Source organism: Aulonocara stuartgranti, assembly GCF_965226115.1.
Source record: "Aulonocara stuartgranti genome assembly, chromosome: 6".
NCBI classification, from domain to species: domain Eukaryota; kingdom Metazoa; phylum Chordata; class Actinopteri; order Cichliformes; family Cichlidae; genus Aulonocara; species Aulonocara stuartgranti.
The window spans coordinates 14686715-14711118 of NC_138944.1; the positions used below are offsets into that span (position 1 = coordinate 14686715).

The following is a 24404-nucleotide window of genomic DNA, read 5'->3' on the forward strand; positions in this document are numbered from 1 at the left end:
TTTTCTAACCGCAAAGGCTGCGATTATACTCTGGACATGTCCAAATTCATGGGCTGCATCCTCCTGAGGCCGCATTTGTAGACCGATTACGTCACAGCGATGCGCCGAAGGCTGTCCAAATTACTACCATATCCCAGAATTCATAGCGCGGCCCAGCCAAACTCCAGTTTCCAGCAATGGCGGCCGCTACTAAGTTTTAAAATTACTCATACTAATCTTTCTGGGTCACAAAATAAACTTTTAACATATTTTCAGGCGAGAAAGTAGTTGTGTAAACATCAAATATCTGCTCGGTTTATCAAGATATCCCATATTTGCAAAAGTGCTTCGACGTTTTCAGAGGCGTCTGCTACCCACCAGCTCGACAGCTAGCCGGGAGCTCGAGGGTTACTGATGCGGCCGAGAACGGCACAACTCCCGGCACATCATTTTCAGATCACCGCGGAGTTTCGCTGCTCGGGTTAAACGTGATATATAAGTCACTTAGACAACCTAAAAATGTTATTGTTGGGCTTTTTTCAGTGTTTTGTTTGTTCGTGAGTAAATCGGTTTGGCTGAGATTAAAGTTATTAGATTAGATAAAATAAAACTTTATTAATCCCCCGGGTGGGTTCCTCCTTGGTTTTCACACAGCTGACTAAACGTCAAACAGAAAACTTATTAAACAGAAGTATGAGACAGTCGAGAATTTACGCCAGTGTCTGGTTATATTTTAGATAGCAAGAAGCAGACGGCCGAGTTTATTAAACTCCACCGAGACAGCGGTGACGCTAATCAGAACTAGACCGTCCAATTTCACGCCTTTAAACTTTAAAGGCGTGTTTGTGTGTGTGTTTATACAATTGCTATTATGTTTGCACTTTATGTGTAATGTTACTGACTGCAGAGATCAGTAAGATGTGTGTATTTTTTATTTATTAGTTTTATTTATTTAATATTATTTTTTAATTGAATGACTGTCTAGTAGTTCACAGATGTCGAAAAACTGACTGTGGTAAAGCCACTGATTTTTTTTATGTATATTTCTGCAATCTGCACATTGTACTGACTTTCATTTTAATGTTTACACCAGGGTTCCTTGTCAGCACTTTATGCTCAGATGTTTGTAAGCTAAAAATAAACTATTGTGTATGTTCAAATATACTGTTGTGATTGAAGAAGTTAAATAAAAATGTCAGTCATCAATTCATGCATCACCTCATGTCATCATAACAGAGGTCTGTCTTCCAGGAAAGAACAGTTTAAAATTAATGTAATATAGTATTGGCCATACTATATGATGTATTGCTTGTCTTTGTTTAATAATACAGAAGACAAATACCTTAAAAAATAATCGCATATCGCATCGCAATCGCAATATTGGGGCAAAAAATCGCAATTAGATTATTTTCCATAATCGTTCAGCCCTAATTACTACTGACAGTTCACGACCGATTCATCAGAAGAGTGTGAACCTAAATTAAACATGCTTCTAAATGTGAGAAAAACCACACCCGGGTTGTTGTTCTGAACTTCTTCAATCTGACTAAACAAATGCCACGATTGAAGAACAGTAAAACTGCACTATACTGCCCAAACTATTCACTCATCAATCTAAATCAGGTGCTCAAATCGCTTCCATGGCCACGGGTTTATAAAGTCAAGCACCTGAATGCTTAAGCATATCAAAACAATTTGGACAATTTCACGCTCCCCTCTTTATTTGAACAATTTGTCATTATTCCAACATGACTGCACACCAGGTCCATAAAGACACGGATGAGTGAGATTGATGTGGAAGAATTTGGCTGGCCAAAAAGAACAGATAATCTTTGGGATGAATTACAGTGGAGACTGTGGCTACGACAATAATAATGCAGAGCTTATTTAGTGAGCGTAACTTATCTTATTTTTTGTAGCTACAATTTACAGATGCCCATTAAACATACAAGAAAACACAGAGTTACTGTTCTAAATATAGGACAGCTATAACGATAAACTTGCTGAATGTGTGTGTGTGTGTGTGTGTGTGTGTTCGATGTGTGTGTGTGTGTGTGTGTGTGTGTGTGTGTGTGTGTGTGTGTGTGTGTTCGATGTGTGTGTTCGATGTGTGTGTGTGTTCGATGTGTGACTGCATCTGTTCAAAACGTAGACGTGCAGGATGGGCAGACTGCAGTCTGCAGCTTTCTCGAGAACCGCTCATCTAAAAATGAATGAATGACTGAACTCATTTGTCACAGGAAACCAAAGACAAACATAGAACGCGTGTAACTACATTCCTATAAAGTAATGCAAATATGCCTTTTTAAGGGTTAAGACTTGGTGTTAGGGTTATGCTGAGAACATCATATTTAGGGGTGACATGCTTGAAAATGATGCATTAAATTAGTGTCACCAAAAAGCCTGCCTAGCCTGTGTGTCTAGGTATGCTTCCCCTCCACAAACAGGGTGGAGAAGGTAGTGGTTAATTTAGGGGAAAGACTGGTTACAGTACATAACTTTTAGTTCAAATATGACCATCCCAAAAAAAAAAAAAAAAGTCAAAGAAATGAGTGCACTTTCTCAAACGACTTGCAATAGACAAACCAAAGTTGACAAAGGCAAAAATCAGATGAAAACATAAATTTCTTGAAATACAAATACATGTATTTGTAAAATAATGGCACCTGCTCTTTTTTGTGTCTAATTATCAAATGTACTTATTGTGTTTGCATATGCACCCACACTTTTTGTACTTTGTGTTTACTGTGTACGTATTTACTACATTATAAAAAAGATCTGCGTTTTAAAATATGTATTTTTAAAATACAGGTCTTATGATGTAATGAACCCAAATTTGAAAATTTTGGTATGCAGGAGAAGTACAGCAGTGAATGTCTACAGCCAATTGTAAAAAAAAACAAAAAAAAAAACAACAACAACGATGGATCCAGCCTCTGTCAGAGTTTGAGCCTCCATTTCAGCAAGTGGTGTTGCAGATCTTGCCAAAAATGACGATAAACTGACTAAGAATTTACAAGAAAGCTTGGGTGAGAGAGTTCAGACTATGTTGAAGAATAAAGGTGATCATACTAAATATAGACTTTCAAGCTTCTTAGCATTGTTCAAACTCTGTTTCTGCCTTTTATACAGTCATTCCATGTATGTTTGCACATTTTAATAAACTACTACCCATGTCCCATTTTCCTACCAAATCATAAAGAAATGAGAGGTGACTCAAGATTTTACAGTAGCACAATGCTGTACGTGATTTTAACTATGAAAAGTATCCTGTGAGCACTCCCTGGTAGTCAAATACCTCTAAACGTTTGGTTTCTGACAGATGGTTTCTACTCTTCTCTTTTCCTTAATGCAGTCATCTCAAATACACAGCTCCACCCACCTGCTGTTCAAACCTTCTGTTTGTAATGGGCAGCCAATTAGAAGAAAGCTGGCTTAAATGGAGAGGAGTTAATACTGCTTATTTCATACAGTGATTGAACGGGAGTGCAGCACCAAGACCCAGTTTAAGACAAATAAGCATTATTTACAGATGTGAATCTCTGGTACAGTCCAAGAATAAAAACATTGAGTTTGCTAATAAGAACAAATGGTCGCTTCTAAAGATTGATCACTTGTTCATATAACATAGAACTCTACTTTGCACTTATAAACTATTGCAGCAGGACAAAAACCAGTGTCCCAGCTTCAACTTTCTCAGCCTGAGGTAACGTGTTAGTAACGGCATCGACTGGCTGAGAGAGGCCTGGATTTTGCAGCTAAAAGAAGCCATGCCAGTCCCCTCGAGAACGTCAGATAAGATCCTTCAGAGCCATTTGCATTGTTTCACACTCATATTCAGTTACACTGCATTAGCACAAATCATTATCCCTGTAGTGACTCAAAACATTACCTTCAGTGTATCACTACAGTACTACCTGAACAAAACCCTTACTCATGATTTCAGTTACAGAGATAAATAATAACAGTCACAGCAGTGTTGTTTGTTCTATACACACAATACCTAAATTATCGTCCAAATAACCAAGGCTGTAAAGGAAAACTAGAAATTGGGGTCATGGCTGTAGCAGATGCTGAAATTCAAAAACGTCTGATGGTAAAAACACACACAAGCAAAATCATCCAGACAATGAGGAACTACAAGTGACAATGACATTGTCTCAAGAGGCCAAACAATGACACCGCTCTGCCCTGGAGTTCAACTCTGCACTGATGTTGACTGACTACAAAACCCATACTAAAAAAAAATATATATTATATTAATTAATTAAAATAAATGTAGTAGTGGTAGGACTGCAACTCTAAACTAAATGTTAGAAAAATTCAATGGCTGATGTTGTTGTTCTACAAATTAGTGCAAAATCCTAGTGACAATCTTAGTGACTGCATGATGCTAAGCAAAAAGTGTCTCTTTCTACACAAACAGCACATCATTCTACAGTTGACACTGAGCCACCAACATCACGAAAAACAAGCTGCTCCCATATTATCATCCATCTAGTATCATCACGTTTTCATTTTTTTGTTTGTTCCTCAAGGACACACTATTCAGGTTTACAATGTGCCCCATTCAGTCATCGCTGTGAATAAACAGTTTGCTTGTTTGGTTTTGCTAATATGGTCGATTTGTTCCAAAACCCTTTATCACACTACACTATATTATACTGTTACAGCCATTCAAACTATGTCCACAGCAATATACTTGGGACCAAACACACAAGGAAGTTTTTCCCAACCAATTGGAATATATATTTTTTCCTAGCAACTGGTGGTAGCTGGTGGTTCAAGTCGCAGTCATGCATGACTTTAGCGATCCTTTTGCCAAAGACTGCCATTAACCTCCACCAATTACACACAGCCAGTTGGGGAATGATCATTTTTCCCCTCATGACTGATAGTTACTAAATGATTGCGTACAGGTCTCTCAACCTGTGTGAACAAAGTGACTTATGTCTGCAAAATCTCACTAAAGATGCCAAACAAATGGACAGAACCATCTGCTGTGACAATACGGAGGGGAATAGAGTTTCTTTGAGTTTAGCTATTGTCCCTTTAATTTCCCTGTTTACCATTATTATGATTTGCTCTGCTAATATAAATGGCAATGGTAAATGAACTTGTTTTTATATAACGCAAGATACATGGGCATGTAGACTGGAGCAACCACAGGGCTACAGCTACACCACCTGGTTGAGATCTCTGTAATTTGATTGGGTCAGTTTGCTGAGCTAAGGTTTTTGTATCCTTAAGCAGCATTTTTGAATAGCACACTGTTCTCTTTCACGGGCCCATTTTTTCTGAGAAATAGCCTGTTTTCATTGTCATTTCTTTGTGTTTCATCATTTTTGTCTAATTTTAAAGCTCTCATAGATGTGTGTTGTTGTGTCACACAATCTTCAGGTTTTTATGCCATTTTTGGAAATTTGTGTAGCCACCAGTAACATTTTCGTTCACAGATTAAATGGAATTACAATAACTGCTGATTACACTTCCACTATATACACTGCACTGCAGTTCATTATCATTTGACATCAGCAACCACATGCTCGAGCGAGATGACAATATATTCTGTCGGGTTTAATCAATACTTGTAACCTCTCTGTCTGATACCATCGCCTTCCTTATGATCATAATGCTGTCAACAAGTGAATTCAGTCTTTTCATTCAAATTTTATGTTTGTAACCTCAGGACAATACCATTAAGAAAAAAAACACAGGTAATGCAGCTGAGGTGTCAGTTGTAATTTCCAAAGAAGGAATGTATCAGTCTTTTTTGGCGCCATCGTGGCGAGTTGTTGACTCATCTGTCACCTCGTGTCATTTTTTTCAAAGGTTTCACATCATCACACCACAGAGCTAACCGACAGCTGGTAATGACCTGCAATGTATTGTTCACTTCCTTTTTCTGAGCAAGCAACGCTGTGTTCAATGTCTCTCAATGAAAATACTTTAATTGGAATACAACAGTGAGAATAAGTACGACAGACTATTTCATTGCATAATTACAGCGGTATCATGATCAGCCTGTGACCTAACCAATTCTCTAAGCCACAAAAAAAGCACCAAGTGGTGGTTTCAGTCATGCCTCTAACAGATGTTTGGATAAATGATCATTATCATGCAAACTAGTATGTGTGATCTAAAGTGCAGCTGACTCAGTGTCAACCATTAGAGCAGAGAAGCAATACTGGACAAGTTGAGCAGACATGAAATATGCCTATATAAGCTATCTCACAAGGAAACAAACACAAGGAAAATGAGTGTATAGAAAATAGATGTTTTCTGAATAACTCTTTGAGCACACCTGACATTAAGCCAATGACACAAGCATCAATACTGATGGAGAGGTCAGAAAGGATTGCATTGACCTCATTTAGAGTAATGGTTTGGATGCAGAGCTCCTGAACATGATTTAGTATGGTTCATGAGGCCTCGGGCACAATGAGTAACTAACTGGAGACACCCTTTCAGGCTGCAATCATATTAGCCTGTTCCAAAGATACCAAAGACCCTGCAGCTACAATGAGGTTTGAAATTACCACAACTGACTGTGAAAATGTTCAGAAATCTAACACATCAGCAGGTAGCGCTGAAATAGACTCATTTTCAGCTGATATTTTATTCTCAGTACTTCTATTTGATTCTTTATCCTACAAAACCCAGACAGGTGACAATAATTGAAAATCAGCATTCAGGTGATTTCATCGAGGAGTCATTAATCTTTTATTATTACTACAACTATCAAATATAAGAGGAACACTTCCTCACTCCAATGTTTCTAGACCCCCAAATCAGTAACTAGCAACTAAAATTAAAATATCAACAATTTATTATAATATAAGGTACCAATAAACCAACTGACTAAAAAATTACCCCAGCAAATCATATATAGCATAAACACAGTTTGCCACAATCAACCTGTCTATTTTTCCACATTTGAAGTGGTGTGAATGTAAAAACAATACTTCGTGCATACTATTTTTTACTGCTTGTCAGTGTAATGAACAGTTTCCAACTCACACAGAAAGTAAGAAAGGAATATACATACTGTAAGTCTGTAACAGCTCCAGCTAACTAGTTTGCAACCAACAGTAGCAACCAAAGCATAGCATCCAGATCTAACCTCAGCAGGGAGTATATCCCTAGTAAGCATACATAATGCAGCAGAAAAGCTGGCCATGGACGCAGACCGAGAATCCCAACTGCACGCAAAAACAGCCAAGGAAAGAGGCAATCAAGATCAACTGGAAAATGTATAAGAATCAAGAACAATATTCAGTGTTTGTTATCTTAACTTCATCCATCTTCAATGGAGCTGGAGTCTACCCCACCTGTGAGACAGGTTGCCAGTCTGTCACAGGGCTAACACAGATTTATTCACGCTCACACCTATGGCCAATTTACAGTAAACCAAACACGCAATTATCCTAATAATTAACCTAACATGCATGTCTTTGGACTGTGGAGAAGTGGAGACCATGCTAACTCCACACAGAGAGGCCCCAGCTGTGAGGTGATGGTGCTACTGAACAATTACTGAACAATAATAATAACAATAACAACAACAACAACAATAAAAGAAGAAGAATTCCAAAAATAGGAAAGTTTTTGACTATGTAAAACCTATGTATTTGGTAGTCAAGGTAAGTGTAAGAGATTAGAAAAAACTCAGCAACTCTTTATCTGGTTTACACATCAATGCCTCTTACAAACATGTGAGATAAATTTAATCTTTATCAAAAAACTCTTTATCTAACAAAGCTTTTCCCATCTCTTTTGTATTATTATGTAAAACATCCTTAGGTTTCTTGAAAGGCACAATACAGATCTAAGTTATTATTATCATCATCATCATTATTATTATCATTATTATATTATAAATCAAACCTATTGTTTCACAAAACACCTCATGCAAACATGAAAAAAAAAAAAAACTACAAGTACTACAACCAAAAAGAAATAGCATTCAGTGGAACTTCAAAATGATTTATCTCCTTTTCTTTACTTTTGCTTGAAACTGAGCAACCATCATTGCAACAATGACACTTGATGTGTTAAATTAGTCAGTAGTATACAGCGTGAGAAGCAAAAACTAGGCCAAAAACAAAGCATTGGTCTGAATAAACCAGTAATAAGAGAGGCAGAGCTAGATCAGGTGAAGTCATTGAGCCTCTTTTATTTGGGTTGCTGTCCCAACCTGGGACACTCATTCAGTCACTGTATCGGATTACAACCCGTGCACTTATATTACAAGACATTTCAAAGCAAATGAAACTTTCCAGAGCTACTAAGAATCTACTCTCTTCTCTTCTGGCAATGACAGGCAGAGCAGAATTGCAGTATATTTTGTCTTGTTAAAAATAAATTTTGTGGAAAATGCTAACTGGGTCACAGTGCTCTGTGTGAAGGAAATAATATGTATGACAGAAAATGGAAAAAGTGTTTTGGATTTTTGTTTTTTTAAGGACAAATAATTTCTTTACTTATCTTTAGTATAATCGTGGGTTATAGAATAGCTCCCACTGGAATGATCATACGTCTCAGCATTACGTTAACAAAAGAAGCAATCAATATTGTCTCATGTTTCTCAGGTGTGTTTTTATGTCAAGTGGGTTTGTTTGCAGGAGGCTGAAAATACTGAACTGAAAAGTGACTCTCCATAACACACCAGGACAATTGTTTTATCCATGTAAGCAGGAGGTTAAATATGATGAAGCAGAACTGATAGTAAGGACTCTGTACAAGACATACCTCTTCACTGGACCTTAACTCAATAGCAGCAATAATCCCTTGTGGTTTTTTTCAGGTTTCTTAAAAGATCCTGAAACACGACTCTGTTTAGACTGGCTCTTTTGTTTTATTAATCCAAGGAGCAGTTTAAAGGTATTCGGGAGAGATCTGACAAAGTGCCAAGAAACCTGTTTGGTATAGGAAATGAATAAGGATACTAACAGCTAAGTAACAGTGGTGCTTCGGGGAAAAATTTAGTGATACAAGAATAAGCCAAGAAAGAAAAACCAGTGGGCCCTGTATAGTAAACATTAAGTGCAATTGTACTTTACAATTTCATAGAACCTGAAAAGTGAGAAATGCATTTTAAAAAAAGGAAGACAAAGGTGAAGTTTTAAGGTGATGACTCATCAATGGTACATTGCATTGCTTTTAATAACCACTTAAGGCTTTAACAATCTAACAGAAACTGAACAGAAATAAAAGCCACCTTATATTTAATCATGCTTCTGGTATTTGTGTAATTGTGTTAAAAAAACAACAACAAAGAACAGACTTAGTGATTCATCACCTTTTTTAATCATAGGGTAAAAGCAGTTAAAGCTCCTCCCACTACAATCCATGACCATAAATAACACAGTATGACTGTAACAAGATAATAAGCTACTCTGAGTAAAATTAATTTTAAATCAATTAATTTTCAAAAATGTTCAACATTTTAAGGTCAAAGCTTCCAGCTTGTGAGGATGCACCGCTTTTCTTTTTCATATGACAGCAAACTTCTAACTTTTTGGACTGTTTAACATTTTACAGACCACAAATATGTTTGAGCTTACCTTTAAACACAGTGCACTGTGTGCCACTAAAAGCCTTTATATGCTGGATTAAAAGAAGATGTAGGTCAACACCTACATAGATTTTGAAGTAGGTTAAATAGTGTGTGTGTGTGTGGGGGGGGGGGGGGGGGTGGTAATTAACTGAAATAGAAGAAATAGAAATAGAAGGTGACTTACACGATGTTTTGCACTTACAAAACGAAGAAACGAAGTAAAAGAGAATAAAATATTAAAAAGTGTCTTGTTTTAGTCTTTTTTTTAAATTATATCAGCAAAACGAGGCGAGGACAACTGAGCATACTGATTTTAGATTAAGCCTAGCTTTTAACATGTTAGCATTTTGCTTATACGCAAACTGCCTACTTTTTGATAAAATATACATAAAAAAGGCGGCACCTTTCTCGTTTCACTAACCTTTCTCTTTCACCAGTGAGCAAAGGTGTGGGTTAACAGTCATTTGGTGACGACTGAAACTCATATTTGCCTCAGTATCACAGTGGTATACTCATTCAGAGATGAATGTAATTGCAGCGTGGGATCCTGCTTCTATCACTACCTGCAAACTTTCCGCTGTCGTTGCTATCCAACACTCACCGTTTCTAGGGAACTGTTGCCGGGCAGAGCGCTCTCGGACAGCGCGAGCCCACTTCTCTGCCTCCTCCAGGTTAGCTTGCGGGTCCTGGAGCGAGGCGAGCCGAAAGCCCTGCTCCACTCTCTGCCGCGATACCTTGGAACTCATCCACCGCCGTTTGAGCGGGTAAAAGTAGGCGACTAAGTACGCTGCCTTATCCGCACTGTCATTTCCCCGGTAAGCCCGGCAGCCGACACAGTCCTTCAGACTGAGCACCACCTTGTTCCGTCCGACAGGTGCCGACGTGAGCCTCTGGACGACGAGGTCCTTCTCGGTCAGGATGACGGCACACCTGCCTTTTCGGTTACTGGTCCCCGTAAATTCCCCGTACAGCTTCACCAGACTGGTGGACTCCAGTTTAGCTCTGCATTGATCCATCCTGAACAGACGCCGGACCGGAGAGACCGGGACGCAGAGGGGGTCCGGGAAGCAGAAGAAGCAGCCACACAGTCACATAGCTAACGTGAATGATGCGAGCAAAGTAGACCGGAGGACTGACAGGCTGCTCCGGACCGCTGTGAAGGCTGACGGAATCAAACGCTACATATCCGGTGACATTTCAAAATAAGAGCCCCAACACTGAAAGCGTTGCAGCTCCTTGTGGGACGCTGCCTAAGGTTTCAAGTTATAGTTATTTAGGAATTGCCAGGGTTTAGTCAATGGCTTATAGTCAGAAAATAAAAACGTAGATATTTCACGCAGTCACAATATTAATATAAATAAAATTATTTAACACTACAAAAATGTAAGTTTGTTGTTTTGTTGTGGAGCCATTTCTGGTATTTCATGGATCATATGACTAAATGAAATCCAAATTTTAAAAGTATTTTCAAACTACTAACAGGATAAAGATAAAATAACTAATTGATGACTGAAAGTTTAATTAAGAAAAAAACAATTAAATATCTCTAAAAAGTAAGATATTCCAATAAAATGTTATTTCTTTTTCCTTTATTGCCAGCTAAAAACAAGTTTCTGCTATAGGAGAATCAGTCAACTTAACATTGCTTAATCGACTTAAATCAAAAACCTTATATTTTTTGTTTTGCGTTTACCGAGTTTTTATTTATGCGATTTCATAGATAATGGCATTTACAGTCCTGGTGAAATCAAAACCTGTTTTCCTTTAGCTTTATTCAGGTCCGTGAAACATGCACATTTATTTATTTATTTACAGATATACCCTCATCATCCGCTGTATGTGATTTGTATTACGCAAAATCCAGCTTTTATTTTTAATTCATCCCCACATTTGTCGGTGTTTTTCTTTGTCTGTCGCTGGCTTCATATTCAGTTTTCACTGAACTTTGCTGTGCAGTAGTTTTCTCCGGCTGCAAAAGTCGCAGTATGCTGCCCCCTAGTGTTTATGAGAGTGGAGTAACTGTGTAAAATTTAAAAAAAAAAAAGTCCCTGAACAAATAAAACTGAACTGAGTAACAATTACGAACAAAACACAAACATAGAACAGATGCGCGCCTGTCATCACTGTCATCACAGCAGAAAACCACTGACCACTGAGGCATTCAGTAATGCAGGTTTTTAAACAAGCACATGAAGAATAACTTAAGAGTTAAAAAAGAAACTACCTGCACAACTTACTTGTCCTGAACACACCTATAGAGAAATGTTTAACATGTTTTTTATGTTTCCTTTGGAGGCGGCTGTGCACTGTAAAAAATCGTCTACAAATTTTATATCAAGTTACTGTAAAACATTTATAGTATTTCTACTGAATTTTAATATATAGTATTATTACTTTATTTTATATACCTTTCCAGGATGTAAAAAAAAACCCCAAAACAATAAATAAATATAAACATCATATAGCTTGCCAATAAAATAGTTAAGGACATCACTGCTTTAAGTGGCAGCTTGTAAAATACCTACATTTTAAAAAATACATCTTTCTTACAACCTGGCTTATTTCATTGATGTTTGCGGACATTCATTCATGCACAGTTCTCTTACGGTCCTGCCACAGCATTTCAGTCAGATTAAAGTCTTTACTTTCACTGGGCCATTTAAACACCTTGAGGTATTTTAGCCAGTCTGTTGTAATTTTGCTGTTGTGATTGCAATTGTTTCCTTTACCTGACCCAGTTTTGGCCTCACAATTGACCCGTAGAATACTTTAGTATGTAGATAAGTTCATGATCTCCATGACTGCAAGGTGTCCAGATCCCGTGGATGCAAAACAAGCCCAAATCCTTACCTTTATACCACCGTGCTTGGTGTGTGTTTGTGCTGATATGCTGTGTTTGGTTTACCTAACATGGCGCTGTTCAAACAGCATTCCCACTTTGTTTTCTTATCTGAAATGGAAATGAATGGATGGATTTAAAAAAATGAGTTTAGCTCAAATATCTCTTTGTGGGCTGGAAAACAGAAACAGAGAGGAGGAGTCTAATTTCATCTGAGACCACTTGTTAAGAAAAACGATGAATAATTATTGTGGATTAAGGATGCCCTTTTCTGATAATCGCTTGTGGGGCCATTTGGGCCAAGCAAAATTTTGTTGTGACCACAGACCTGTTGAAAGTGGGTCTCACGTGATGTGATGCTTTACACACATCGTTTCATTTGTTGTTGTTTTTGTTTGTTTGTTTTCTGCGCTCTACATACTCAAAAGGGAAATATTTGTCTCTTTTGCTGCTGCACCCTTTTAAACTGCCTGTCTTTGTGTCTGTTTTATGGTCAGTGAGAAGCAGGCAGTCCATAGATCTACTGAAACCTTCTGGGGAATGCACATTTGTAAAAACGTTAAGAGAAAACCTGAGAGTGGATTCCCAACATGAAGAAAAAGCTACGATCATAGTATTTTTTTTATTGTCCTTGGGCAAGACACTTTACCCTACCGCCTACTGGTGTTGGCCAGAGGGGCCGATGGCACGATATGGCAGCCTCGCTTTTGCCAGTCTGCCCCAGGGCAGCTGTGGCTACTACTGTAGCTTGCCTCCACCAGTGTGTGATCCGGCGACTGCACAGGCCACTGCATGACAGAATAACAGCTCACTGCTTCTTCTCTAAATAGTTCCTGCATAGTTTGGAGCTGTGCTTTGGGTCATTGTCCTGTTGTTTGAGAAAACTGTCTCCAACAAAGTGGCAGCCACAGTGTTTTGGCAAAGGTTTGCAAAATGGAATGACAGACTTTATTGTTCAAGATCAATTTTATCCTGTGCATAACTCGCACTTTACCACCAAACATTTCCTCCATCACCCTCATCAAATGGAGTCCAGCACTCGTCCAGTATCCGTTTATGTTTTTCCACATTTTGACCCAAACACCTTCAACTTTTATCAAAGATCCTCTCTCCAGTGTCTGTGTTCTTTAACTAGCTTAATTCTTTCCAATCTCAGATATGGCCCATTTTGCAACGTTACAAGTCCAGCATCCAGAACCCATTTCATCAGTGCTGACTTTGAGTCATCATTCACAGGACAAGGACACAAAAGAAGACTCTGGAGACAAGTAGAATTAACAAAAAGTGAGCAAACTGTGAGTTTGATGAGACGGCTTGTAAAAGTCCACAAGGGAATGACATGACTGTGACACTCACTCACTCACTCACTCACTCGCTCACACTGAGGGCTAATCAATAGAATGAGATGCTGAGGAAACAAGACAAAGGTGAAACTAATGAGGATAACGGCACAGAGGAAGTAAAAATAAGTGCAAAACACAGGAGATACACGACTACCAAAATAAAACAGGAAATAAGAAACAAAAACTGAAACAGGTGTTCACAGAGACTTTACAGAATGGATGACTACAGATGAAGGACTGAAAGAACGAATAAACTCAAACTGCTAACAGAGAAAAAACACCCAGAACATAAAAGTAAGAGAATACAAGTGAAAAAGCTTGAAATCACACTTACACAATAAACAACATTAAGGACAAGACACCCTGAAATCCAAAAACAGACAATAATTCTGTTTTTGGATTCATACATTTCTAAAACGAATAAAACCTCAGATTCAAATCCCAGAATCATGACACTTTGATGGGTATTTTATGTATTGAAGCTTTTGGCTGAGAACTTGTTAGGTCACCTGTTTCTTTAACTGGAGATGCACTTGTTTGTCTGTTTTGTACTATGGGCTTCCTCTTCTCTTTCTACTGTAGTTAGAGATACTTTGTGCTTTTATGAGTCCACACTTTTGTATGTGTTCGCTTTTGGTCGCCAGCCTGTCACAGCTCAACTAACTATACTTATTCTTTTTAATGACCCACGGTGTTAATGAATTGGAAAAGTTCTTGTTATACATGTATAACAACAAAAGTCAAAGTCAACTTTATTTGTCAATTCTGCCACATGTACAGGACATACAGAGAATAGAAATTTCGTTACTCTCAAACCCTAGATGAAATAGCAAATGAACATTTAAATATAAGAGAGTGATTAAAAAAATGCAAATAAAATAATTAAAAAGTAAAAATTTAAATAAATACAATACAAATTAACAAGAAAGCTATGCAATATACAATATACAATATTCAGGTAAGGGTAAATGACATTGAGTGTAAACCAGGCAGAGTAGTGCAACAAACTATTCTAAAACATGAATAGTTAAACGAACATGAAATAAAAATGTAACAAAAAGGAATTAGAATAGAATATTGCATAAACATGTACCAGAGACCCAAAAGTTTTGAACTGTGTCATTTGGGGATTACATTATCTTCTCATTTACAGCATAATGGCTGGTGTAATGATAGGCTGTCCATTTAAAAAAATATAAAGAACTCTAAACGTTTGGCTTTTACTTGATGAGGCTAGTAGCAAATATACAGAAGTGTGCTTCTATTTTAGCTGTATTTACTGAAACGTGCAAACATGCATGGAAATGCAGCATGAAAAGAAAAACCAGAGTTTGCACAGTTTTGTAAGTGTGTTTGGGATCATGGTCATGCTGAAGAGTACACCAATCAGACGCTTTCCAGGTAATATTGCATGGTGGTACTTTTTTGTGTTCATAACTCCATCAATTTGAACAAGATCTCCATCACTACCGGCTTAAATGAAGCCCAGAAAAAAACTCAACACAGCCTCCACAGAGTTTTACAGATGGCTGTAGACACTCACTCTGGTGCCTCTCTGTTGACCTTCTCCTCATATTTCCATCAGACTTGTTTCCACTAATTTTCAGTCCAGTTTCAGTCCTGTTTCCCTTCCTTAAGAACGGCTGCTCAACAGGTGCCATTTCTTTCTTGAATGCAACACCTGTGGATTAATTTGCATTATTATCTTTAGTCTCCTTTCTTTTCATCTCTGCAGGTACAATAAAAATGTTGTATTCAATCTTTCTTATCATATGAATACAGCAGCTGCTTCAGATGGCCAACAGATGGCAGTGTTAGCCTTAGAAAAAGACAGTTGATGGCCACAAAAGATGGTTTAAAGTACACAGACTTTTAAATGTGACTATCACCAAGCAACATGAAAAACTGAACAAAATTTCTGAGCTGTGCAAATGAACATATTTTTTATTTCGTTTTTCACAAATGATATCTGGAAACCTCAAAGGCAGTTGTTTCAGGTATGTTTTCTAGCACTGGCGGTTTACCTGATTACCTTCCACACAACAAATGCACCTCGTATGATGCATTTGTTGTGCACAACAAATGCATCATACGAGGTGCATTTGTTGTGCAAAAGATCACTTTCAGTACATGAGTTTATTACTTTTCAGTGTGCAGTGCATAATGTATTTTGTCATCGGCGCTGCTATAATACATTTCTGTCAACATACGTTATGTCTTATTATTGCAGGAGAAAGATGAGAAGATAATAAGAAGTTGCCTGATTTCTCCTTGGTCAAATCAAAGTCGTTCTCACATTTTGCTCCCGGCACTGGCACATCATCCACAGAGGGAAGGAGGGGAGTGGGAGGAGGAGGAGGTAAACATATAGCTATACAGATGGGAGTTAGTGGTCCCAGTAAACACCTGGAGCCAGAGGGGAAATGAGATGATCTTATTCACATGCAAGTCTTGTGCTGCTAAAATTGCACAGCTTTTCATCCACTTCACACCAGAAGATAGGCAGGCATCACCTTTATTGCTGCTTTAGCTGTGAATAATTTTTTTTCCCCTCTCTGCTGACATTCAGGGTTCACTATGAACATGAACATATTATGTAATTTACTGCAAGGGGAAAAGAAAATGCCTCTGAAAAACGTACAACGCAAAATCATTACTCACACTCTGGGCTTCACAACAAAAGAGCCTTTTCAATCCAAACTGCAGGGTAGATGCTTATTTCCTAAAAGCTATTGATTGAAAATGGCACAGCTGAGGAGCGGCACAGGAGCCGTGAATGGAGACAGTAGAGTCTCACTTCCAGCCTTCTCCAGCTGTGAGCACTATTGCCGCTTGGTATTGAAGGAGGGGAAGAGGGCCGTCCCTGCACACGGTGTTTTTCATGCCACTTGTGAGACACTGCTGTCACTCCCACAAGAGATTGAGCATATAGTTTCGAGAGGTTTCCTTTCAAAAAGGCCAATGAACACAACCGTGTCTTCGCTGTATGCTTCCACGTGTCCTGGTTTGATGTAATTGCCATCACTAGCTATCCACACCATCTGGTTTCATCTCCTGAGCATGAACCCATTGGCACAAGCTTAATAACTGATAAGCAGCCATTATCTGTTGTTAGGGCAACTCGGTGCAGATGTCAGCTTAGTGCATATCAATACAGTCGATACATTACCCTCATTATTGCTTATATAACGTGCAACTCAGAGAGCTACTCTGCCCTACCACCACCCCACACCCTTGACGCGCACACAAACACAGTGACAGATAACTGAGTGGGAGGAAGGAATGTCATATACCTCAGAATTTAGTTTGCATTGGCATCCAACATGACAGATTCCCTGTCTGGGTCGCTTAGCACTGATGGCTCGCAGAAAGGTTTTGCCTGTCTGCCTGACTCTCCTTCAGTTGCCCCTTAATTCTGCTCTGTTTCTTCGGATGCCCACCCTCCCCTTTGTCAAGGAGATGCCATAATTATGTAAGACTTATGTAAAGCTGTCGCTTGCTGGCAAACAATGAAATATTTCTAGCTCTGAAATCATAGGTTTAATGGTGATAACCATGAGAAATGTACACCCACGCATTGTGAAATGTATCATTTAAAACTAATAAAGTTGTCATTGGCTGTGTGCTTCATGGAAAGTTAAATATATATGCCTGTGTAGTGTTAGCAGCTCAGTGAAGCTGCAGGGACTCTGTTGTGCTTTGATGCCAGCATGTTAACATAAGGGGGCAGTTGCAGTGGAGGCTGCTGTGACACCCTTAATAGAAACGAAGTAGAGTGGTGACAATTACTCTGCACATGCTCAGTTGCACTCTGTCGCTGCCTGTGGAGCAGCAGCAGGATCATTTTTACCGTGGGAGATTTCAGAAGTCTTTTAAAGTGTTTTAATTATTAGATTGACAGTTTTTTTTCCCTCCTCTCGGAATTTTTCATGTGTTTAAATTCTAATGTCAGCAAGTATGCAAGATGACATGGCTGCAACACTGGGGTACATGGTTGAGCTCTTTGTCTGTCTGTGCTGATACATATTTCTGCTATACCAAAAAATAATGCATATTTTATGGTTTCAAACTGTATTAGAAATAGAAGATGCTAATTATGCTAATCATATTGCATTAGCCCAGTCAATTAGGAGACATGGTCAAGATGAGCTGCTGAAGTTCTAAACAAAGGGTCAAAACTTAGAAAAAAGGTGACTTGAGTGATTCTGAATGTGGTATGGTTGCTGGTGCCATATCAGCTACTCTGCGTACTTCAGAATATTTATGTGCTGATCTGCTGGGATTTTTCCACTGAACCATCTCTAGGCTTTATGAAGGTGGGGTCCAACAAAGAGAAAACATCCAGTGGGCGGCAGTTCTCTGGGAGAAATGTCAGAGGTCAGAGGAGAATGGCCAGACTGCTTCAAGCTGATAGCACAACTGTAACTGAAATAATCCCTTGTTCCAACCAACAAACGAAGCAGATGGGCTCCAGTAGCAGAAGACCACACCTGTCAGCCAAGGACAGGAAATCGAAGCTACACAGGTTCAGTAAAATTGAACAGTAGAAGTTTGGAAAAATGTTGCGTGGTCTGATCAGTCTTGAGTCTTTCTGCTGCAACATTCAAATGGCACAGTCAGAAATTAGCAGAGGATGGTTTCATCCTGCCTTAATGGTTAAGGCTGGTGGTGCTTTGACGTGTGGGGGATATTTTCTCAGCACACATTGGGTCCCTAAGTACCAAATGAACATCTTTTAAACATCAGAGCCTACCTGAATATTGCTATTGGCCATGTCCATCCCTTTATGACCACAGTGTACCCACCTATTGATGGCTCTTTCCAGCTGCTCCATATCACAAAGTTCAAGTCTTCTGAAAGTGGTTTCTTGAGCATAGCATCCAAGGTTATCCAGATGTGGTGAAACAGGACATTCACATCATGGAAGAGGAGCTGTGTGACACTGTCAGGAAGGCAAAAGGGGGTCCAACCTGGTACCAGCAAGGTTTACAGTATCTAATGTCTGGTGAGTGTATATTACATCATTAAATATATATATAAACTCAGTTTTTGATACTTCAGTCTGAACCGCAGTTGTGGATCAGGCAGACACTGCTTTCCCCTCAAGCATGGCAGAAAACCAACAAGCAACTGCAGCGAGCAGACAGCGACAGCACAACCTGCACAACGCTAAAACCTGCAAAGTTTAATTTCTCTCTCTGTCTGACTGGTTTTGCTGCCTTGTTTTCCTTTCTTGTTTCTCTTTGTCTTGATTATGATTAATTATTGTTACCTCATCCGTCCTACCATCCACTTTTCTTTTCATTGTTTTACACATGTATTGTTTTCACTTAACTGCACAAATAAAAAGGCTCTCATTGTCCGCTAACAGTGAGTGTTTGTTGCTGTTTGGCTGACAATTCAACGTTAAATCTGTGGAAACGCTGCTGCTGCTTCATTATGCTTGCCTGCACTAATAATAGACTAATTAATCAGCCAATGATGCACTCTATTATTTCTTATTCAATAAAATGTCAAACAATAGCAATGCTTCTTGCAATCTCTCAAAGTCCAAATTAAATCAATTTGTTATGTCAAAATGACAAGTAATTCGTTTCTCTAATACCATTTTATGTTTTAATGGGTTTAAATATATCAAGTAGCTCTCATGTGGGAGATGCTTGTGTTATTTCTTCTCAGAGGTTTGTTTGACTTAAAACACAACCAGCAACAAATTGAGTTTAGCTCAGCTTGAGCTGCCTCCCGGCTGCCACGGGGCATCCAGAGGGCTGAGTCACTCCGTGAACTGAAGTTATGCCAAGAGGAGCAGACAGGGGGAAAGCCCAGGCCTCTTCCTCTGCAGTGGGGGAATCACTCCTTGTTAAATGTGGACGTGGTTTATTGGGTCACCTCCATTCTCGTGGCCTGATTAGTGGAGCATGGTCATGCAGATTTGAGCAGAGGCAGCTGGATTAGCATGATGCTCCAAGCACTGATACATTTTGTGTCTCAGGGGTGAAATGCAGGCTTGCAAAATGACTGAATCTATTTGTCTGGGGTTATCAGAGGGAGCTCTTCAGATTCAGTGAATATCTTGGCCAGTGGGCATTACTGACAAGCCCTGGGGGTGTGTTTACTGAGATGTGATGTGGGCTGCAGAGGGCGAAATGTGATGGCTGGCAGGAGTCAAATCTTCAGATTAAAGCATAAAGCTTACGTCAGTCCCGCTGTAGGTGTACAAATCAAAGGCACGCCATATTTATGCTCATGTTTCTAAAAAAAAAAAATCAGTCATGGATCAAAATTCTGTTTTTTATTTATTTTTAGCTTATTTGAAAGTATGTCTGACCTCAGCTCTGTCCAGCTCCTTTGCCACGATCGTGTCTTGTGGTTGTTGTTGTTTTTTTTTTTCTTTAATTTTCCAGTTTTGTCCTCGGCTTCTTCTTTTAAAGCCATCCATGTGCAATCCAGTCTCATTCTTAGGTGTTACATAATATTGTCAGTTGCCACCGAACCTCACCATTCTGCTCAAGGTGCACTTTTTCACCCATCCTTGAAACACTTGCTGCATCAATATTAGCTATCATTTTAGAGTTTTAGCCACCTACAGCATCCGCAAGTGTAGGTTAAGTGAGTGGAGGTGATGTAAGTTGTAGGTTTATGATCCAGGAGACAGTGGTGGTCGACTTCCTGCTGGTATCTTGATGTTTTCCACTTTGAAATTTGTGGTTTAGAAACCTACAAGCAGCTCAGTTTAGGGAAAGATTATTGACACACCATCATATTTCCTGTCCCCAGGAACAGCTGGGCATATTTATGTTATCTAACTTTTATTTATACAAGTTGTCCCATTGAGACTAAATGTCTTATTTACAAAAGACCCTTTTCAGACAAACACATTGAAATTACAACAATTAAAGTTACTTCATATTTCAAACCATAGGGAGCACACATGAATCCAACTGTGGTGCGTTATTCTTTTAGTTACTTATATTTTATACAATCCCAATTCCAAAAAAGTTGGGCTGTGTAAAATGTAAATAAAACAGAATATAATGATTTGAAAATCTCAGTGTGGTAGAAACAGAAGAAAGGGGTGGGGCTAAATAAGCTTCTTCCTAATCTTTTTTGAACATGACAAGTTATGATTTATTAGGATTATTTTGTTTTCCCTATGTTTTGTGTTTGATTGATTTTTTTTTTATATCAAATAGCAAGTTTGACCTTAGACCTCTAACTTCTTCTATAAGTTCAAATAAGGTCAAACTTTCATAAAATGCCTTTTATTTTTAAAACTTTGCCTAAAATTCTCATGCCTTTGTTTGTATTGGCCCGCAATGCATGGTATATGGGTATTATAAATATCGCATTATAATTGTCATGTCGGATTTGACTTCTGACCTCACTTTTATATTTCATATCTGCCAACGGGGCAAATAATAAAAGCCAAACATTTGTTATGACCCAGTGATGTGTTTGTTGGTGTTGTGCCTCCCACCGGAGGATGGCTGGCGGTATTTTCCCTTTTTTCTCTCCTAGGAGGTGGACACCTGGGCGTGGCTGCTAGGTATCTGGGTGGAGTCTCTACCTATCTTCGGACTGGATAATTGATGGACCACCTCCAGTACTTAACGTCCGGATGACAGTCACCTGGCAGTGCTTTTTGGAACCCCGTTGACTCGGTCACGGAGTTGTGTGTTGTGTCATTGTAGTGCAGGCTGGAGTATTCACGTGTACCTCTAGCCTTGCCATGTAAATAATTGTAAATAGGTTAACAAGTGGCGGTCACTTTTTGTTCCTTTGCTGTATAACTTTCACTGTCGCAGCCTAGTAGGCGTGAGAAGCCGTTTTCTTTTGTTGAACAAGTTTTCTCCTGTTTTGCGTTAGATAGTTAGGTAAGTGACTTGTCTTTTGTTTTGGCTTCTTTTTATTTTGGTGTAGGGAAGAGTAGGGATTGTTTTCGAACATGTTTGTTTATTGTTTTGGCATTGCTCACTGCCGATGAAAATAAATGGCTGCTTAAATACTTGAAAAAGGTGTCGTTGTTGGGGTTTGTGCGTGGGTGGGAAGTGAGTGGGGCAAACTATTTGTTACGTTTATTTACTTGCCGGGACCAGAACGTCTTCCCTGGGGGATCCGAGGGAGGGACCGCTTCAGCCGTCTGTCTTCGCTGGAGGGTCCGAGGCCCGCTTCAGCCTCCGTCTGTCTTCGCTGGAGGGTCCGCGGACCGCTTCAGCCGTCTGTCTTCGCTGGAGGGTCCGAAGACCGCTCCGGCCTTCATCCGCCTTCGCTGGGGGGTCCGTGGGACCGCCCCGGCCTTCGTCGTCTGCTGGAGGGTCCGTGGGGCCGCTCCAGCCTTCATCCGCCTTCGCTGGAGGGTCCGAGGGACCGCTCCAGCCTTCATCCGCCTTCGCTGGGGGGTCCGAGGGACCGCCCCAGCCTTCGTCGTCTGCTGGAGGGTCCGAGGGACCGCTCCAGCCTTCGTTTGTCTTCGCTGGAGGATCCGAGGGACCGCTCCAGCCTTCTGCAGCTGGTGGGCTGCGTGTCCGTGCTTGCGGCTAGTGAGCTGCATGTCTGTTTTTGCAGCTAGTGAGCTGCTCGTTTGTCTTCGCTGGAGGGTCCGAGGGACCGCTCCAGCCTTTCGTCTGTCTTCCCTGGGGGATCCGAGGGCCCGCTCCAGTTTTCCGTTTCCGCTGGGGGACCCGACCAGCCATCAGCGTCGCCTGCGGGACGGCGGCCGGTGCCGTATGGGCTGGACATGGAACAAACATTTTTCGTTGGGGTTGTATGTTTTAAATGTTTGTTTTTTTGGGTGGGGGGGTATGTTATGGTTCGGCGTTGGCAGTGTATTGTTTTAGGCGTTTTGGTTTGGCGTGACTGTTATGTGTTTCCTGTTTTACTTTGAAAGTCTGTGTTATCTTGGGTCGTGTCCAAATTCATGGGCTGCATCCTCCTGAGGACCCGGCCTTCGCGGTCTACGTGGGCCGGGTCCTCAGAAGGTCGGGTAGGCCGGAAGTAAACGGCCGTGAAATTGGACGGTCTAGCCTTCTGATTAGCGTCACCGCTGTCTCGGTGGAGTTTAATAAACTCGGCCGTCTGCTTCTTGCTATCTAAAATATAACGGGACACTGGCGTAAATTCTCGACTGTCTCATACTTCTGTTTAATCAGTTTTCTGTTTGACGTTTAGTCAGCTGTGTAAAAACCAAGGAGGAACCCACCCGGGGGATTAATAAAGTTTTATTTTATCTAATCTAATAACTTTAATCTCAGCCAAACCGATTTACTCACGAACAAACAAAACACTGAAAAAAGCCCAACAATAACATTTTTAGGTTGTCTAAGTGACTTATATATTACGTTTAACCCGAGCAGTGAAAGTCCGCGGTGATCTGAAAATGATGTGCCGGGAGTTGTGCCGTTCTCGGCCGCATCAGTAACCCTCGAGCTCCCGGCTAGCTGTCGAGCTGGTGGGTAGCAGACGCCTTCGAAAACGTCGACGCACTTTTGCAAATATGCGATATCTTGATAAACCGAGCAGATATTTGATGTTTACACAACTACTTCCTCGCCTGAAAATACAGCGGGGAAAATAAGTATTTGACACATCAGCATTTTTATCAGTAAGGGGATTTCCAAGTGGACTATTGACACAACATTTCCACCAGATGTTGCCATCAAGCCAAATATTGAAGTCATACAATCAAATCAGAACATATAAGTATACAAGTTAAACCATAATAAATAAAGTGAAATGACACAGGGAATAAGTATTGAACACACTTTATTCAATACTTTGTAGAAAAGCCTTTGTTGGTGATTACAGCTTCTAGACGCCTCTTGTATGGATAGACCAGTCGTCTGCATTGCTCAGGAGTGATTCTGGCCCATTCTTCCACACAAACGGTCTTTAAATCTTGAAGGTTCCTTGGGCCTCTTTTATGAACTTTAATCTTCAGTTCTCTCCATAGATTTTCTATGGGATTTAGGTCAGGTGATTGACTGGGCCATTCAAGCAACTTGATTTTCTTTCTTTGAAACCACTTCATTGTTACCTTGGCCTTGTGTTTGGGATCATTGTCTTGCTGAAATGTCCACCCTCTTTTCATTTTTAGCTTCCTGGTAGATGGCAGCAGATTTTTATCCAGAATGTCCCGGTACATCTCTCCATTCATCCTGCCTTCAATAATATGAAGTCTGCCAGTACCCCTTGCTGAAAAGCAGCCCCAAAAAATGATGCTTCCACCCCCAAACTTGACTGTTGGTATGGTGTTCTTGGGGTGGTGAGCAGTGCCATTTCTTCTCCAAACATGGTGTGTAGAATGACTGCCAAAAAGTTCAATTTTGCTTTCATCTGACCATACTATAGTCGTCCAATAATCCACAGGCTTCTCCAAATGCTGTTGCGCAAATTTTAACCGAGCCTTGACATGCTTTTTGTTCAGCAATGGAGTCTTGCGTGGTGAGCGTGCATGGATGCCATGGCGGTTCAGTGCATTGCTTATAGTTTTCTTTGAAACAACAGTACCTGCTGATGCAAGGTCTTCCTGAAGTTCTGTCCGAGTGGTTCTTGGCTCTTGGAGAACCCTCCTGATTATTCTTTGGACTCCTCGGACAGGGATCTTGCGTGGAGCACCTGATCGTGGCAGGTTTATGGTGAACTGATGCACTTTCCATTTCCGGATAATGGCCCCCACAGTGCTCAC

The 24404-nt window shown here is 40.0% G+C and overlaps 1 protein-coding gene across 1 annotated transcript in view; it reads right to left on the reverse strand.

The window, feature by feature from the left end:
* Positions 1-10724, reverse strand: part of LOC309709077 (sphingosine kinase 1-like) — a 41290-nt gene extending 30566 nt beyond the window's left edge. Inside the window, exon 1 of the mRNA XM_082537528.1 lies at positions 10140-10724. Coding sequence (XP_082393654.1) covers positions 10140-10554 — 415 coding nt within the window. The 5' untranslated portion in view covers positions 10555-10724. The remainder of the gene's footprint in view (positions 1-10139) is intronic.
* Between the last annotated feature and the right edge of the window lie 13680 nt (positions 10725-24404).